General features: G+C 41.0%; 2 protein-coding genes across 2 annotated transcripts in view; one reads left to right on the forward strand and one right to left on the reverse strand.

Moving 5' to 3' along the window:
• Positions 1-12,289, forward strand: part of LOC109043799 (uncharacterized) — a 59,613-nt gene extending 47,324 nt beyond the window's left edge. The window contains exons 3-4 of the mRNA XM_019061113.2: positions 6,220-6,623; positions 10,955-12,289. Of these exons, the coding sequence (XP_018916658.2) occupies positions 6,220-6,623; positions 10,955-10,964 (414 nt within the window). The 3' untranslated portion in view covers positions 10,965-12,289. The remainder of the gene's footprint in view (positions 1-6,219; positions 6,624-10,954) is intronic.
• Positions 12,290-15,409: 3,120 nt separating this feature from the next.
• Positions 15,410-16,859, reverse strand: LOC140224479 (UDP-glycosyltransferase UGT5-like). Its single transcript, XM_072299638.1, has 3 exons — positions 16,688-16,859; positions 16,109-16,335; positions 15,410-15,454 (listed from the first exon to the last, which is right to left on the reverse strand). Exons 1-3 carry the CDS (start codon positions 16,857-16,859, stop codon positions 15,410-15,412), a joined length of 444 nt encoding a protein of 147 aa, XP_072155739.1.
• Positions 16,860-17,836: the final 977 nt, after the last annotated feature.

Here is a 17,836-nt window from a genome sequence, read left to right on the forward strand (position 1 = left end):
TTGGGGGGGCTTCGCCCCCCCAAGCCCCCCCAGGACGCGCGCTTCGCGCGCGCTTTTTAGTTTGAGTGTCCATTCCAGTTGTTCTGTCTTCTTAAGCGACCCGCGCGTCCACCGCGGGAAGAGTGTATTTTCCGAAGGGGGGGGGGGATCAATCTGTAAGGGAATAAATTAATTTCTTGAGCACAAGATAGTAGTTGCGTACGTTGCCAGCGAACGCGCTGCGAAAGGTTGTGACGGTTAAATGGTGAGATTTTGTTCAAGAACAGATCATTTAACCTGACCCACTGTGCGACGAACAATTTGTCCAGAATCTTCCTTCCCCTGACCCACTGTGCGACGAAAAGTTTGTCCAAAAACTTCTCTCCCCTGACCCACTATGCGACGATCAGCTTGTCCATAAACTTTCTCCCCCGACCCACTGTGCGGCCCTGCTCCGGCCGGCTCCCCTCATGCCGCGCACCCCTCGCCTAAAACTTTCAAAGCTCGCCATTTTTAAACGGCTCGGCCGATTTAGCTCAAATTCAATACCAAACCAGCCCTAGGGGAGAACTACCACCCGTAAAAATTTCAGCTCAAAATATTCATTTTCGCTCGAGTTATTGAGTGGACAAGATTTGACCTCCCCCCACTTTCGAGCCCCACCCCTCAAAATCTATTGCCTCAAATTTCAATTTTTTTTCGCAGAATAGTAGTCCTAATGAGTCTCTACAAAATGCAAAAAAATTGGTCAAAATATCTTTCAACGTAAGAAAGATATAACCACTCAAAAATCGAAAAATCTTCAAAAGGCGGAAATACATACATACATACATACATACATACATACATATACCAACCAACCATACATACATACATACATACATACATACATACATACAATTGCCAACACAGAAATCCTCCAATGTCCGTATTCCCTCAACTTTCTGGTCTACCACGAGCAGATCAAGTAAAATTAACCCGGCTGTGCATTGGGCACACGTCTTTCACCCACCAATACATCATCAAGAAAGTCCAACCCCCGACCTGCATCTCTTGTAATGTCCCTCTCTCAGTTAAACATGTTTTAATAACTTGCCCCACATATCAACAATTAAGATCCAAAATTTTCCCTCCACTTTCTGACCTCCATACCATCCTTTCAAAGTATTTTCATGAAATCCCTCCCTTTTTTAAACGAATTAATCTCCAAATTTAATGTATTCTTTCCTTGTCCATCTCCAAATTTAATGCATTCTTTCCTTGTCCTAAATTTTAATTTTCTACTACCCTTTTTGTGACTCCTACTTCTTAAATATTTAAATTATGTTTTTTTTGACGATCTCTCCTCATCTACGGTGTTAATGGCTTCAATGTTAAAGCACCAAATAAATGTATTTACCAACCAACCATACATATACACATGAATTTGAATAGCATATATTTTCGTGATCTACGACCCGTGATCGGTGCTCTTCACAATGTCTCAGGTCTGGGTCCGACATCATGGGAGAATGCAATAGTGTATTTCCTTCGGAAAATACACTAAAAAACATAATTATTCCGCAGAAATTGATGGAAAAATTCTTTATGGAAGCTTCAAAATGCGTCCGATTAGTCGTATAAATTCTAAAATTTCTCAAGGGATGCCCCTCTGACCCCTCCCCCCCTTTGTGCTCGGGGCCCGGACCTTAAAACTGGTAGCAGGGCCCGAGATGGGATGTGGCGGGCCTGATGGGGGCCACCCTGAAGCTAAGAAGAATCGAAAGAAATCGATGACGTAATTTATGAACGGCCTCAGATCTGCCTCTCATTAATGTCACTGAAATCCGTCGCATGGCCTCGTACACAACAAAGCCTGCTTCTTATCATACAATTAGGCAAAAGAAGGAAGGCGGTTTGTGTGTAGTATCTATCTCTATTAAGAAGCACGTGAACCGTAAACACTTGATAAAAAACTTAAGTTTCACATAAGATGTTCCGTCTGCCAAAATATCACCACCGTTTTCGGTCGATAAAGAGAGATTAGAACCACGTGCTATAACAATTTTATCAGAATAAGATCAATGAAAATAAGTCCCTCATTTTTATTTGTTCTATAAATGGAGGCTTTTGTTAGTTTTACTGCCACGCAATTTCACCGCGACCGATATTTCGAATCACGTGCACAAGACTATTTAGTCTAGTGGGGCGATTCTTTTTAGATGCGCTCCACCTGTCCATCTACCGATGCAATGCAAATTGACAAATGTAACAGTTTTCTGTTAAGAATTAGAATATCTTTGAGTGCGTCGGTAGGCGCTGAGCGAGTGCTCTGACAACAGTGTCCCTCCATTTGAGAGCTGGTCATCCACGTTATCATTTATCACATTCCGTCAACACCCGGCATCTCAACTCCGCTATATTTAATTCCACTCATGAATCCAGCTCTCCTTCCCTCTGTGACCACAAGCGCTAAACAACCCGTGCACCTTCCAAATTTGGACTTCATTTCGCGATTAGGAACTACAATTTCTAGCTTAGCTTAGAAACACCTTATGTGCCATTAGTTATCCTATGCACATTGGTGTTTTTACAGCCAGATTTGATTCCACTCATGAATCCAGTTCTCCTTCCCTCTATGATCATAAGCGCCAACGAACCCCTGCACCAAAATCGGACTTCATTTTGCAATTGAATCGGGACGTGCGAAAACCGCTAATGCCTATTATTTCTGTCTTATTCTTTTGAGTCGATAACACTTTTCGGAGTTGGTTGCAATCGCAAAAGCGGCGTTAAAACTCGTCTTCGGGTTTCCTTCATCCCAAAATGAGTCCTTTCATCACTTGTATGGTTGTATCATCTCTTTAAAAGTATTATGAACTCAGAAAAACCTAAGACTGGAAAAATGGGCTTTGGCGGTTTTCGCACGTCCTGATTCAATTAGGAACTACAATTTCTAGCTTAGCTTAGAGATACTTTATGTACCACTAGTTCTCCTTTGCACGTTGGTGTTTTTATAGATGAGTCAGTAATTTTAGTTCCTAATTGCAAAATTGGGTCCAATTGCGAAACGTCAATTTACGCTCTTGGATGTCCCCGTCGGAAAGTGCCGCCCGTTTAACGACCAGTCTAGAAATATTGGAACTAAGACGAATTTATGGTTGAAGTGAAGTATTGAAAAACACGATTTCTTTGCCATTTCTAGAAAAAAAGAAAGTAAAAAATATTTTGCATTCAAAGAGTTGAAGCACTGGGTGCTGGAGGGGCATTTCTCGGTTGCGGTCCTCGGGACTTCCGTTACCGTTTCATCTACTATACGTAAAGTAAATGCATGGAATTCGTTAAAACTTTCACTGAATTTCTTTATAATTTTACAATGCTGACAACTACAAATTTCAGAAAATTTGCCCAATAGTTTCCTCTCTAAAATATAAACTAGCCGTGGAGATTCTAAAACGCCCCAACCAAGAAATGCCTTTTCTGCCCCGACGCGACGCCTCAAATGTGCTCACCTCCAGGTGACAGTCTCCTAATTGTGGCTCCTTTCTGATAAGCGCTATTAATATCATCACAGTTTTCGAATAGGAGTCCCTTAATCAAAATGTTGTATGCATTTTCTATCTGCGAGAAGGTAGATGTCACGTGACAGCAGTCCCCTTGACCGTGACAAAACCCAGTTTCGGTGCAGTCGATTTCTCGGTCGTTTGCTCGCTTTTGTGCTCGGCAGCGAGCGATGCGGCATGCATTCTGCGCGCGTTCGTGGGAGCCTTTGCTTGAAGATAACGCAGCATGTGATCAGCACCTGATTCGCGAGCATGACGTCAGCGTTCCGGATAAAACGCCCGAGTGCCTTTGCAACGGCTCCAAATCCAGATCGATCCCCTCATCGCTCGCATCAGGTATATCTCAACCATCCGCGACGCGGTCCCCTGCGACCTTTCGGACATCAGTAACTAGTCCCTCGCTACCGCGGAGACAACTGTGATATCACCAACTGCCGAACCGTGACAAATAGTGACGTCAGTGTCGCCACCGGTGATCCTACCCCAAACCGTTTAACCAGACATAGTGTTAGTGGAAGCAACGAGAGTGTTGTTACGGGAAATCTGCTCGAGTGATATTGGCGGCAACTCGACGTGAGCACAAGTGATATCACGAGTGACTTTGATCTCGGGAATCAGCGAGGGTGACATTTGCTGTAGTGATATCACCAAAGGCCCGAGCTTCAATCCCTCGTGCTTTCGAACTCGACCCGGCGTGAGCACAGGTGATATCACGAGTGACTTTGATTTCGGGAATCAGCGAGGGTGATATTTGCTGTAGTGATATCACCAAAGGCCCGAGCTTCAATCCCTCGTGCTTTCGAACTCGACCCGGCGTGAGCACAAGTGATATCACGAGTGACTTTGATTTCGGGAATCAGCGAGGGTGACATTTGCTGTAGTGATATCACCAAAGGCCCGAGCTTCAATCCCTCGTGCTTTCGAACTCGACCCGGCGTGAGCACAAGTGATATCACGAGTGACTCTGATTTCGGGAATCAGCGAGGGTGACATTTGCTATAGTGATATCACCAGAGGCCCGAGCTTCAATCTCGTGTGCTTTAGGGCTTGAGCCGCGGTGACGTCATCGTTATTTTGTTCGTAATTAGCGGTTTGCGGGACGAGTGTGGCGATGTCAGTGTCGTTAATCCTAATTATAATGAGTCAGATGGCGCAGATAGTGTCGCGGTTGGTGGAGGAGCACATGGTCAACCTGATGATAGTGAGCTCGTGTGTGGTCACCCTCAATTCCACGGGGAGCTTGACGGGGCTCTATGAGGCGACGTTGCAACCCTTCCTCGAGATCCTCAGCGCGGTGCTTCCTCCCTTCAGTCTCATTCTAGTCACAACCCTCGTCGTTCTCAAACTATGCACGTGAAGGGATCCACGAGGACTCGGGAGCCTTGTCTATTACGTTTACATAAACGTTCCGTCCATAATATAAACTTTTCATAAATGTATAGTGTATGCGTCGTTCTCAAATTATGCACGTAAACGGACCCACGGAAACCCCGCAGGACTCCGGGAACCTTGTCTGTCACGTTCACGTAAACGTTCCGTCCAAAACATAAACTTTTCGTGAACATATGTGTACATTGGATACTTACGGCTATTCAAAAATGAAGGATGGGATTTGCATCCGTGAAACTATCATTTTATCGATGTAAGTTTAAAGATTTTTCTTGAAGTTTTTAGTTAATAAACGACGAAGGTATTTTAGAATCGTTAACAAATACTAATATTTTCTTTTCCAGTTGTATCCAATTGTTGTCCTTTTTACAGACGTTTTCACAATTTTAGGGAAGTTTAAGTTCCCCTCCTGGATCCCTAAAATGTATTTTTACCTTTTTTGCATTTTGCTACATATTACCACCTGTAGTAGGATCACGATCACACGTCGAGAAGGTGCGGAAAATATGAGGAAATTTTTTTGGAAATGTTGGTGCTTACGCTTTTCCTCCACAAATTCACTCAGTTTGCACTGCGGTTTTTTGCAGTACTATAACAGCCAAGTAGCATGCGTGTGCGATGACAATATTAAAAATTTTGGCTTGTGCATTCGCATGGTCTTAATCATGGAGAATCACCGTGCGCCGAAAGAGATATGGCTCGGAAACCAAGCCCTTTTACACTAAATCAGAAACTTGAAGACGTTTAAAGAGCAATTTCGGCAGAATCGGTAGTAAATCACTGAAAAAAAATCGTTATGTATTTACTAAGAAAAGGGTAAAATTACCAAGAATTCAGGGTTCTATGTGATCCCAGTTTTTTCTTGGTAAAATTACCATTTATGGAATTGGTAATTTTACCGAGAAATCTCGGTAAAATTATTGAACTTTCTCGGTAATTTTACTGGACCTTGGTAAAAACGCCACTATTTTTTATCGACTGTGGTAGAATTATCGAGATAAAATGGCAAAGTTACCGGGAATTGATTACCAATAAAATTAGTGTTCTTACCTGGAAAAAACAGTAAAAATACCGGTTTTTAGGTAAGCTTACCAGTCTGTCTTGGTAAAATTACCAGTAATTGGTAAAAAAAAGTGAGGTGGTAAAGGTACCAACAGACCTTGGTAAAAACGCCGAGAATTTTTTTTCAGTGATGCGCCCACCCTGAAAGAATACAATCCAGTCGAAAAATCAATTTCTGAAAATTTGGCGTTTACGCCCTTCTTCAAGTAACCCTTTCTAATAATGAATGACATCATTTGGGTTGCAGATCCTGCTGAAGCACGGCGCTGACGCCAACATCCGGAACGACCGAGGAGAGACGGCACTCCACGAGGCGCTTGAGCGGGGGCGGACGCTAGCCTGGCTGGAGCCGCTGATGGCCGCGACTGACCTCCACCTCCGCTCCAACTACCACGAGTCGGCGCTCCACGTGGCCGCCCGGAAGAATCGGGCCGACGCCGTGGGCGCCCTCCTGAGGCACGGCGAAGACGTCTGCCACAACGGGCAGGACCTCCGCGGGAACACGGCCCTCCACCTGGCCGCCGGCAAGGGCTACCGCGAGGTCGTCGCCCTCCTCATCGCCGCCCCCGGCGTCGAGCTCAACGCCCCTAACAAAGAGGCCTCACCGCTCTCCACGTCGCAGTCGAGAGTGGCTTCATCCACGTCGTCCAGGTAAAATATTCTTTTTTTTTTTTTTGCTGGTTTAATGCTTTCGTGTCTAGCACCTCCAGCCAACTTTAGACAGTGTTTAGTGTCCGTAGACATCGTGGGATCTCCATGCTCCAGGCTTTTCCAATTTTCAGGGATTAGGGCCGAGGAGAATCTGTTTCAGCAGATCTACTCGTCAATGGACCACTAGACAAGGCACGAATTCAAGCATTCTGATACATGTTTCTTAATCAGAATTTCACGTAGAACACAATTCGCGCAACGAAAATTACTGAAACTAACTCCTGACGAAGATATTAACCTTTTTATTTCACATTGGTTACGCGGATTTTGAACTGCCCGCTCACAAGAAACTCAAAGCTCTACGTGAGTCAAAGCGCGCACTACAACAGTTTCAGCAAGCCTCTCAATCGAGCACTGTTCATTTCCCACCATGTGTTGTTCAAATGATAAGCAATTTGCTATAGCTGAGCCAAAGCGTCAAAATTGTGGTTGCCAGATTTTCATATCGCAGAGACTGTCACGATAATATTCAACGCGCGATGTGAATCACGTAGAGCATTGAGTTTTATTGAGCGGGTGGTTTGAATTCACGCATCAGGAATCATTAAATATCTTCGTAAGGAGTTAATTTCGCTAATTTTTGTTGTGCGCATCGTGTTCTACGTGAAATTTTGGTTAATAAACATGTATCAGAATGCTTAAATTCGTACCTTGTCTAGTGGTCCATTCCGTGAAAATTAGACGCCACCACCGGGATTCGAACCCGGGACCTCTTGACCTAGAGTCAGACGCGCTGACCTTTAGGCCAACCTAGCCGGCGAAAATATTTTCCATAACACCTTTATCCTCTACAGCGGGCCGATTGTGGAAACTAATAGACAAAGCTATAGACAACGACCTAGGGAGTATGGAGCGATCCTATTGGTTGAAATGGTTGGTTCCTACAAACTAACAGGGACAATGATGTACTAACGATAGGGTCTCTCATGGGTTGCCGTTAGTTGGTCTATTGCCTACCCTCTTTGTCCGTCGTAACCACCCGCTTCAACCAATAGGATCCTTCCAAATCCCTTTAGTCTTCTTTGTCAATAGCTTTGCCTATAAATTTCAACAATCAGCCCGCAGTACTTCAATTAAGAGAGCATCAGTATATCTGCGGGCTAATTATTGACATTGATAGACAAAGCTATAGAAAAGGAAAACGAAGGAAAAATGAGGCAATCCTATTGCTTGAAACAAGTGGCCGAGAAACGATTTTTATTTTGAACACCCTGCGTAGCTATCTATTCCTTGTAGTGTAAAAGGCACTCTTGCAAATCAACGTGCCGAGTCTGATGATAAAATCATGACTAGAGAGTTGAGCAATTGGTTTAGCAAGCCTAGCCTATTTGGCAAAAATTCTCTCTCTACTCGCACGGAAATCGACCGAAGCGCTAACCCCTATTGTATTTGTTACTGAAGAATGCGGTCTCCGTTGAGGACTTTAAATCAAATTTTCCAACTCAGATTCATTAAAATCGAACGTACCCTCCAATTTACAATAAATCACAGGCAGGACACATGTTGATGCCGTAAGTCGAACCAAGCGTATTTCCACTTTAACCTCTTTAAATTTTCAATCACATGTTATTTTCCTCAGTTATAAATTAAGAGAGAAAAATCAACCAAAAAACTTTCCTGAATATCATTAAATAAGTGAGAAAAATTCGCATAAAAATTGCAGTAAAACTGTAGATTAGTTTTTTTTAAAGAAATTAAATATGAGCGGTTACTTGCAATGTTACAACACAGATAAGCATTTTTCTATTTTCTGTTGTCATAAATATGGATTTTTTCATGCTTTTTTGCGCTAAATTCAAATATGTTACCCACGATTTTGATATGCGCAATGCATGAAGTATTCTGCATACTTGTAAGGCGCTATACTTTGCGTTGCGCGCACCGTGCTGTACGCGCAATGCATGAAGTATCCTGCGGCCTTGTAAGGCGCTGCTATGCGCCGTGCGCGCCAAAGCTCTGCGCCGGCCGCACTGTGTTTGATGTGATAATTCAAGCTTGCGGCGTCAGTAGTTTTCAACTTATGATTTTGAAGTTTTTGTTAAGTTTGTTGGAATTATTGTCATTTCAAATGATAAAACATTATATGAATCCTAACTAATTTTCTTCTGCGTAATGCATAATTAAACACTGATTTTACGACCAAAATTTCCTTTCACAAATGTTTGTGTTGCTCTTCTCGCGAAATGCTCCAGTCCTAACGCTAAAGTCTCAAAATTTGGAGCTTGTTTTAAGATGAGAATTTAATTTAAACAAGACCACACGCGAAATATTGCACAGGTGTAGACAACGAGAGCAAAGATTTCTGTTGTTTGGAAAAGCCTCATGAAGGATGATTAATTTTCCAGATTTAGCAACCCTGTCTGCAAACACTCTGGGTTACGAGGTAGTAGCGGTGCACCGAAACTTAAGCCGCTGGGGTGTGAACTACCCTAGATGAGGGTAGCTTTTCAGCAATTCGATTAATCTCTCACGGCGAATAAATCGAGCGAGTTTCATAACAAACTCAGAAGCTCTCTCAAATTCTCATTTCCTGTCGCGCCCTGAATAATATTCCGATTTGATCGGTCCAATAACAGGGATGAATTGCCCAAAGAAATGAACAGTCTCCGGCCTCTCGCCCGCAAAACGCCCTCGCTACACTGCCGTGTAAGGGAAAAACGCCGTATGAAGATTCGAATATTGCCAAATTTTCCCTCGGAAAATATTTATCTTTGAAGAAAGTTATGAATATTTTTTTTAGATGATTCAGATTTAAGAGCGAAAAATTCTCTGAAAAATCGGAAGAAAAATCCTTGCGAATTTTTCCGAATATTCGTGTTTTCTCAAAGGAAATTTGGCAGTTGCTAAAGGTTCATACGGTGATTTTCCTTAGTATGGCAGCACACTACCTCGTTCATTTTGAGTTATTTACGCTAGCCTGGTTTAACAGTTATTTACAAGTTTCGGCGTCAACCCAGCCAGCCCCAGCCGCGAAATAAGCATGCGTACGCGTGCGAGTTAGACAAAAGCTCATTTTTCAAGTTTTCCTCGGTGGATAACAAACGAACTGAGACGTCTTTACTGCATTTATACTGACATTCGAGTTCGTAAAATTTGTGACTTTGAGATCTCATGACAGTAGGTATAATTTTACGGCACATTTGAGTGGAATTTCTGGCCTTTTTTATGCATGAGAGCTTAAATCTTACGCATTTACTTCATACGATTTACTCTGATTAATTTCGTCCGAACACAAAATAATATACTTGATCAGAGGAGGGTGTATTGATTTGAAATGGAACTGGAATTACTGGAATTAAGTTTCCTTAGAATAAATTGTGTGTAAGTTGCTTATTTGGACTCTCGCAAAGTTCAGAACTTTGATTCGAATACTTCTAAATCGTAGGGAATTTTCACTAGTGTTCCTCAGTTACACAATAATTTAGGAAAAAAAACAGTCAGGAAAATTTACCAATCATGCTCGCTTGACGGTTCATCTGGGGTACTTTTGAAACTGCACGGAATTTCAAGTCGTGAAATTTTCCTTTTTCTTGCTTTGCATGTATTGCAAAAGCGAGTGGGATCGCAATGGGAGTGAAGTATTAAACCAAAACAGCTATGAAAAAATTGAGTATACGTGGCCAGAATGGGGCGTGCAACTATTACTGCTCCCGAGCCGCTCACATTGCCTATCGAGATATTGAAGGCGAACTGATCGGAACGATTGAGAAACAATATTGACTGAAATATTAAGCCACTAATGCCACGAACGAAGCAAAGCTCGCTAATTTGGAATTTGAGTCCCTGAGGACTCACAATTAAAACATTTAGTGGTATTAGTAGAGTCCTAAAGGCCTCAGAAGCAAGGGAGGAGCCCCCGAGATCTCAAAATTACAGTATTCAAAGATTTAAACCTGAACACGCCGGTGAGGTCATTTTGACCTTTTGTCCTCAAATAATTACGGTGTACTGCCAGAAAAAGACCATTCCTGGACATACTTGTGTGTTCCTTTCGGCATGTTATGGACCACCCAAGGAACCTCACTATAACGATGTGTTGTTGGCAGTGCAACGTTCTTATCTCAGGACGAACGTCCAAATAAACAAATAGGTGGTTTCAATTAGTTTTAACAGTAAATACGGCAACGTTGAAAAGCGCTAAGTGAAACTAAGCCCCCGCCCTTTAATAAATTCAACTCGACGCGTGTCTTCCTTGAACTAGCAGACCCAGGTTTAAGAGCCCACCGATTTTCCGGAGGGATTTCTAATTATTGCTCCGATTTGGGTTGCAGATATTGCTGAAGGCGGAGACCTGCGATCTCCAGGCAGTGACGAAAATGAGGCAGACCCCGCTGGACTTGGCTCAACAAGATTACCGCCGTCGCTCTCAGCCCGAGATGTCCGTTGTCCTTACCAGAGAATTGGCCAGGAGACATTCCAGCGCTCGTTTCTCCTGATCAGCACAGCTCTTGTCATGGATTAGATTTAATTGAATCCAAAGCATTAAGAACCTCATTTCCCACCTTCGATCAATTTTGAACAACTAATGTTTTGTCATAGAAAAACTTTGAATGATATTTTTAGGATTAATGGATTGTATGATATATGAAGACTTATCTGTAACAATAGCGGATGTGAAAAATCACCTTTGCGAAACACAGTTAAAAAACTGTTTTGGCATCGAGAAAATTTTGAGAAAATACTTGAGATGTGATCTTTGACATCTGTACATTATGCCTGAGCCAAACATATTAAATTTTTGTGTGAACAAAACGGTTTTTTAAGCGTGTTTCAAAAAGGTAATTTTTCACATCCGCTATTGTTACAGATAAGTCCTCATATTGTAAGATATACCGATCCCCATAACATTTTCAACTGTGCTGTGACACTTTAGAGCTAGACTCTGAACGTTCGGTCGAAATTTAACAGACACTCAGAAAATCTGTCAAATTTTACACGGGGGTATATCCATAACAAGAGGTACCAGGCCAAGTTACCAAGTTTATAATTCAAGATGAAATTACATTTATAATTAACTCGCCAAAATCAAATACTTGTGCGTATTGTAGATAAACCCAGTGAGATGAACCATTACAAGAGAAAAGTGATCGTGTAGCTCAATGCATTTATTATATACTTTTCTTTTGTCTATAGAACTAAAAATGGATGTACTTACTTGTAACGCTCGCTCACTCAAAATTTAGCCATTTTTTTCTAATTTTTGGACTTACAGATTGAGGATGCTAAGTCATATTGCTGTTCTTTTCTAGAGAAGAGGAACAGGAATTTTAAACTAGAATCCAATCGATTGAGAGCTATTACACTGCCAGACTTCTTGCACGAAATGAGTTCGTGTGTGTACTTATTAGTGACTCAAAAATTTATGTTTACTGCAGATGAAAATCGAATTCTTACTTATAGTAACTCTTATTATAGTTACTCTTATTCTTATTATAGTTACTGTTAGTAAGATGAACCATTTCAAGAGAAAAGTGATCGTGCATATAGCTCTTTACCTTTATTTTATTTGAACGCTATTGTATTGTTGCGCTTACAATTCAGGCATTAAAAAAACATTCACTCCTCTTTTTTAGTTTCTTTGGTGTATTAAAGATTTTTAGTATTGCCATTTATCTTATAATTTCCAATCACTCCCCATAGGCGGTTCTACGGGGGTTACAGTAGGTGCCAGATTTTCTTAACCAAAATAGAGGGCAACAAAACCGTATTAGAGGCTTTTGATAAAGTATAAAGGTCAGGAAAAATTATAAGTGAAACAAAGCGCAAAAAAATTGATATTTTTGGTTCGTATAAACTCTTGAAACTCCATATTTCTGCCCCTTATTCAAAAGTGTAGGACAAAAGAGAGATTGTATAGGGGCAGATTAGGTCATATGAGCCAACGCTCTAAATTAAGCAAATACCTTTTTTTTAGCACCAAAAAAATTAGGTCTTGACTGCTCGATCTTGGAAAGAATGAAATGAAATTATAAAGCGTCAGGGAAATGCTAGTTTTTACGAAGTTAAACATTTATTTACAAAACAGAATCAAATGATCTACGAGACATATTTAAATTCAGTATTAATTCTTCAATATTTTAATAATGACTCCATGTCTGCATGCAGTGCGTAGAGAACAAGCATGGAAAACAAATTGGACCCTTTTTTTCCTCAACGACAAAAAAAGGCGAGACAAGCGACTTAGATAAATTCAACCTTATTCTCACAAGGTGCAAATGGATTAAATAAGGTTGGTATGTGGTCAGACTTTTCTATCACGGATACTTAAAAACATTCTCAAATATACCACGGGTGCATTCTAGAGTTTTTCTAACTGATGCATGGGGATTCCGATTTTCCACAAGACGTAGGCTGAAGAAAAACCTATTATGTCATATCCAAAGTAATTTTTACTCATTCTCATAATAGGAGGAAATAAAGCAATATCCCACTCCTCAGGTTAAATTTTACCCTCAAGAGCCACAAATTAGGCACAATACAGAATGACAGTGTAGATTTTAAGAGGTGTATGTTATTAAAAAAGACTGTTGTGTTGTGAGAAGATGGGCTCAATTCCGTGATCGAAATGCAAAACGCCTTCAAAGCAGCGATTATGTAAACGCCTGTTAGTTAGCTGTTAAATTAGTTGCACACACTCAAGAGTGAAGGCGCTCATGAAGACAGAAAGATGTGGCAAATAGAACAAGAGTCTGAACGATCACCAGGCCCTCCACAAGGGGGAGGGGGGATACTGGGTCCCTGGTACCGGGGCCCGGGCCCCGGCGGGGCCCGTGTTACCCGTGAAAAACCACTACGAATTCACATGCAACCCTTGTTTCGTAAGAAAAAGTGAAAAATTTACTCTAAAAATTTCGCAAAAGGTGAATAGATTTTCAGAAACACGCTGGGGCACTGTAGAATTCTTCTTAAATTTTCCAAGAAGTATACTTCTTGGAAAATTTCTATCTATTTTCAAGATTTTCAGTACAGAGGGAAATTTTTAGTAACTGCGTTTCATTTTCTTCCGTCGTCAGATGCTAAGAGACTCCAGTATGGGCATCCTCGACTTCAATGGCTCATGACTCAACTCCCTTGCCATACACAAACGAAGGGGGAGTCCAGGGGGGCCTGGCCCTCATAGAACTGAAAATAGTATCATATGCCCCCCCCCCCCCAAAAAAAAAAATAAAAATTTTCCAGATATTTTGAATACAACAATTGGCAAGTATTTTGTGCTGAAAGTAGAAAAAAAAACGTAATTATTCCGCAGAAATTAATAGAAAAATTCTTTAAGGAAGCTTCAAAATGCGTCCAATTAGTCGTATAAATTCTAAAATTTCTCGGGGGATGCCCCTCGGACCCCCCCCCCTCCGTGCCTGGGGCCCGGACCTTAAAACTGGTACCAGGGCCCGAGATGGGATGTGGCGAGCCTGCATGAAGGCTACTTCCATTTACATCTTCCGTCACATTCATACGGCGCAATGATACAACTATTTGAACTCTCCGGAATGCGTGAGGTATCACGCCGCATTTAAAGGCGTTTTCAAAACAGCTTAGTTCCGATACCCGGATTATCGTTTTCCAGAGTTCATATTCTTTTGTTATATTCCGTACCACTTGTTTATTTTAATCCTCGTAGAAAAACCACCCATTTGTAAATACAATTCTAGCTGAAGCGCACTTCAGCTGCATTCACGACTGCAAAAATGTCAAACGGAAATCGACAAGGCCAGCGTGCATGAAGGCTATTTCAATTGTAATCTTCCAGTCGCATTTCTAAGGCGCAATGATACAACTATTTGAACTCTCCGGAATGCGTGAGGTATCACGCCGCATTTGAAGGCGTTTTCAAAACAGCCAAGTTCCGATACCCGGATTATCGTTTTATTCCGTAATTATTCCGCAGAAATTGTTGGAAAAATTCTTTATGGAAGCTTCAAAATGCGTCCGATTAGTCGTATAAATTCTAAAATTTGTCGGGGATGTCCTCCCGGACCCCCCCCCCCCCCCCCGTGCGTGGGGCCCGGACCTTAAAACTAGTACCAGGGCCCTAGATGGGATGTGGCGGGCCTGACGATCACGCCAAATTAATTACAAAAATAATTTTCTTGAACATCACTGCGGTTAGATTGCTTGCAGCTTATTCTTCAGAATATTAGAGGCAGTTCAGTTTCAAAATTTTAAAATCTAATTTTTCAACCCTCTTTTAAAAAATCGCTCCACTAAATTTTTACTCCGTGGACTTGGGTCTCGTTTTATCCCGGATGACCACATTTGATGAAAATTTCTGTAAAGCATGGATAAACTGCATTTTCATGATAATTCATGATAACTCGATTTTCATGTAAAATTAACAAAAAAACACCGGTACTTAGCGCCCATTTAGGGAACGATTTTTCAACTGTTATTTCTATAGGAGGAATCGTTTCTGCAGTATACCGATCGAGATACATAGATCCTGCTGATGTAAAATTCCTCAGGTATTCACGATCAGTCGGTCTTTCCATGAATGCCCGTCATAGAAAAGTTTGAAGTCACAATATTACGGATGCGACACATAGTAGTGAATGAAATGTACATACACTGTTATCAGTGTATGTCTGCGCCTAGGAACAAGACGACATCTAGAAATAAGTACTGATGCCATCTCAGCTGGATTGCGCTCGGTCGAAGGTGAGGAGTCCCTCACGCACGTGTCAAGCACGTTTTCCACCCAAAAAACACCCCGGTTGATTTCTTTCATTGGTTCATCGTTCAGAATTCTTCCAGCCTCCCGTGCTTTCTACTTGTAGCTGAAAGCGAAAGAGGGAGAAAGATTATTATTTAAATTGGGAGTGCGTAGAGAGTAAGAGAAAGGTTGAGTTGAAAATGACTCAGAAAAAGTGATTCTTTATATGGCTTCAAAATATGGCTCAATTGAAATTCCATATCTAAGGTCAAAAAATGTTTGTCTTCAATTACAACGTTGCAAAGCTTCGCTCGACTTTTGTTTTCTTGAAAAAGAAAATTCATCAACAGTTTTTGTAGAAATTTTCTGTGAATTATTTTAATCCACTCGAAAGCATTCACAATTTATTCGAGGAGATGTTTATGTTAGTTTTCCTGGAAAAGAATAAAACATAATTGAAGGTCATGAAACGTTGCAATGGAGGTACGCATTTTCCGACTTCAGCTATCGATCTGGAAACCTTCGTATGCGTCCTGGTTGATCTCTGTTAAATTTTGATATGAAAACGTGTATATTGCGGTGTTCAATTCCATATCCTATACATTGTCAATCATTTCCCTGATTTGAAGTGGTCAATTAGGTTTAGGTGTTTTTTCCTACGTTTAATGAAGCATACGCCTTCTCGTGAAAACGGCAAAGCTCTTGACTTTGAGGCTTTTTCATCAACTTTCCTCGAGACAATCGAATACAATGCTGTAGCGAAGAAAATAAGGCTCACCTTGTGTTTGATACGGCATCTTGATTCTTGAATAGCTAAAAACAAAGATTCGACTGTTATCTGCTCTAGTCTGATCATTTTTCCAAAACCACACTCTTCAGCTAGAGGCATGTTCATGAACTGGTCAGCAAAAACAGGCACTCCCAGGATAGACACATTAAAGTGCACAGCTTCAAGTAAACTATGAATTCCACCATGAGTTATAAATAATCTGCAATTTGGATGTGCTGTGGTTTTGAAACAGAGAAATCAATAATGTAACTTTCAAAGTCTGTAACATCCATCCTTGTGCGTATGATCATTAGTCTTAGTATTATATTTTACGATACCTATTTTAGTTAGGTTCTTATTCCTGCCTCCGTCAATAACCCTTTTTATAGGGAAGAAGCATCGGAATAGATCTAAAAGTGAATTTTGTTGAGACATCATCAATATGCAGATTGCAATCCAATTTAGTCTCTAAATCCGGTTTGTGAGTATTACGCACATAGATTTGACTAATGCTTGTTGTTGAGTAATAGAAAAGTAAACTATGTACAAAAATCACCCTAAGTGACTTTTATAGCGCCTTAAACTCACCAAGGATATCTTGCTGAGGAAACCATTTTGATATTTTGATATTGGAATGTGGTATTTTTAACGAGTCATCTTCCCACTTCCAGAGAATCCTCTGGGGGAGTTTTGAGAATACTTCAGTGATCGCTGAAAGAATTCCAGAGGGAAGATTAGCCGTGATCGCCAACGATCCCATGCTGAAAAAGATGACGCCATGTTCCGCATTTTCAACGAACTTTTTGATATCCTAAAAATCATGCGAAAAAATAATATATTAATATCAACAGGAATGTCGATATTCATGTGGTGAGAAATTAGTTTCTTATGATCAGGGGCGGATCGACCCTGAAAGTATTTCGTAGATCAGGGGGAGATTGGAAATGACCACTTTTGAAAAAGACCGTTTTATCACCCATTCTCCTTCATTTTACTGAAAGACTCCTGCATGAAATGTTCCTGCAATTCTGCGAGAAGTTAGTGTCGTAGTATCATATACAGATTTTTAATTTTACCTTTGCCCCGCATTAAAAATATATCCAGAAAAATTGATGATAGATAGAAATTCCTAGTGATTGTCAGTAAAAGGGAGTGACAGTTAGCAAATTGGAGTAGAAATTTAGTGTCATTTAGTCCAGGAGGTCAACTTTTCACCCACCTCTCCTTACAAAATGGCGCTATTGGGTGAATGTTTCCATTTAAGCCATAGTTTTTCTCACTTGACAGCAATTCGGAGTAGCAAACTTGGAATCGATGTCTGTCGGTGGCGAGATTTCAACGAGATGTCAAAATGTTCAGTCTTACTTAATTTTTTCCCTCGGATGGAAAAAAGTATCTTGGATCCAAAATCCAGACTCAAGATTCGACAAGAAAAATACTTTTGATTCAATCGGATTTTTCCTTGAGTCGAGCCCAGCCTCTTAATACAAGCGGATTTCCTTTTTGTTCAAGCAAAAATCCGATTGATTCCAGAGTATTTTTTAAGAGTCTGGACTCCGGACCCAAGGGACTTTTTTTCCAGTGCAGATAAACGAGTTAACATCATCGTTTGCGCTTTTCATAGATACTTCCTCAAATACAAAAATTACGTCGAATTGTGTTTTAATTGAAAAATGTCGGGAAGGCTGTAAAGTCGCTAACTAAGTAACGAATCCTTTTCCTCAATCCAAATAATAA

The sequence above is a fragment of the Bemisia tabaci genome, chromosome 4 (assembly GCF_918797505.1).
Source record: "Bemisia tabaci chromosome 4, PGI_BMITA_v3".
NCBI lineage: Eukaryota > Metazoa > Arthropoda > Insecta > Hemiptera > Aleyrodidae > Bemisia > Bemisia tabaci.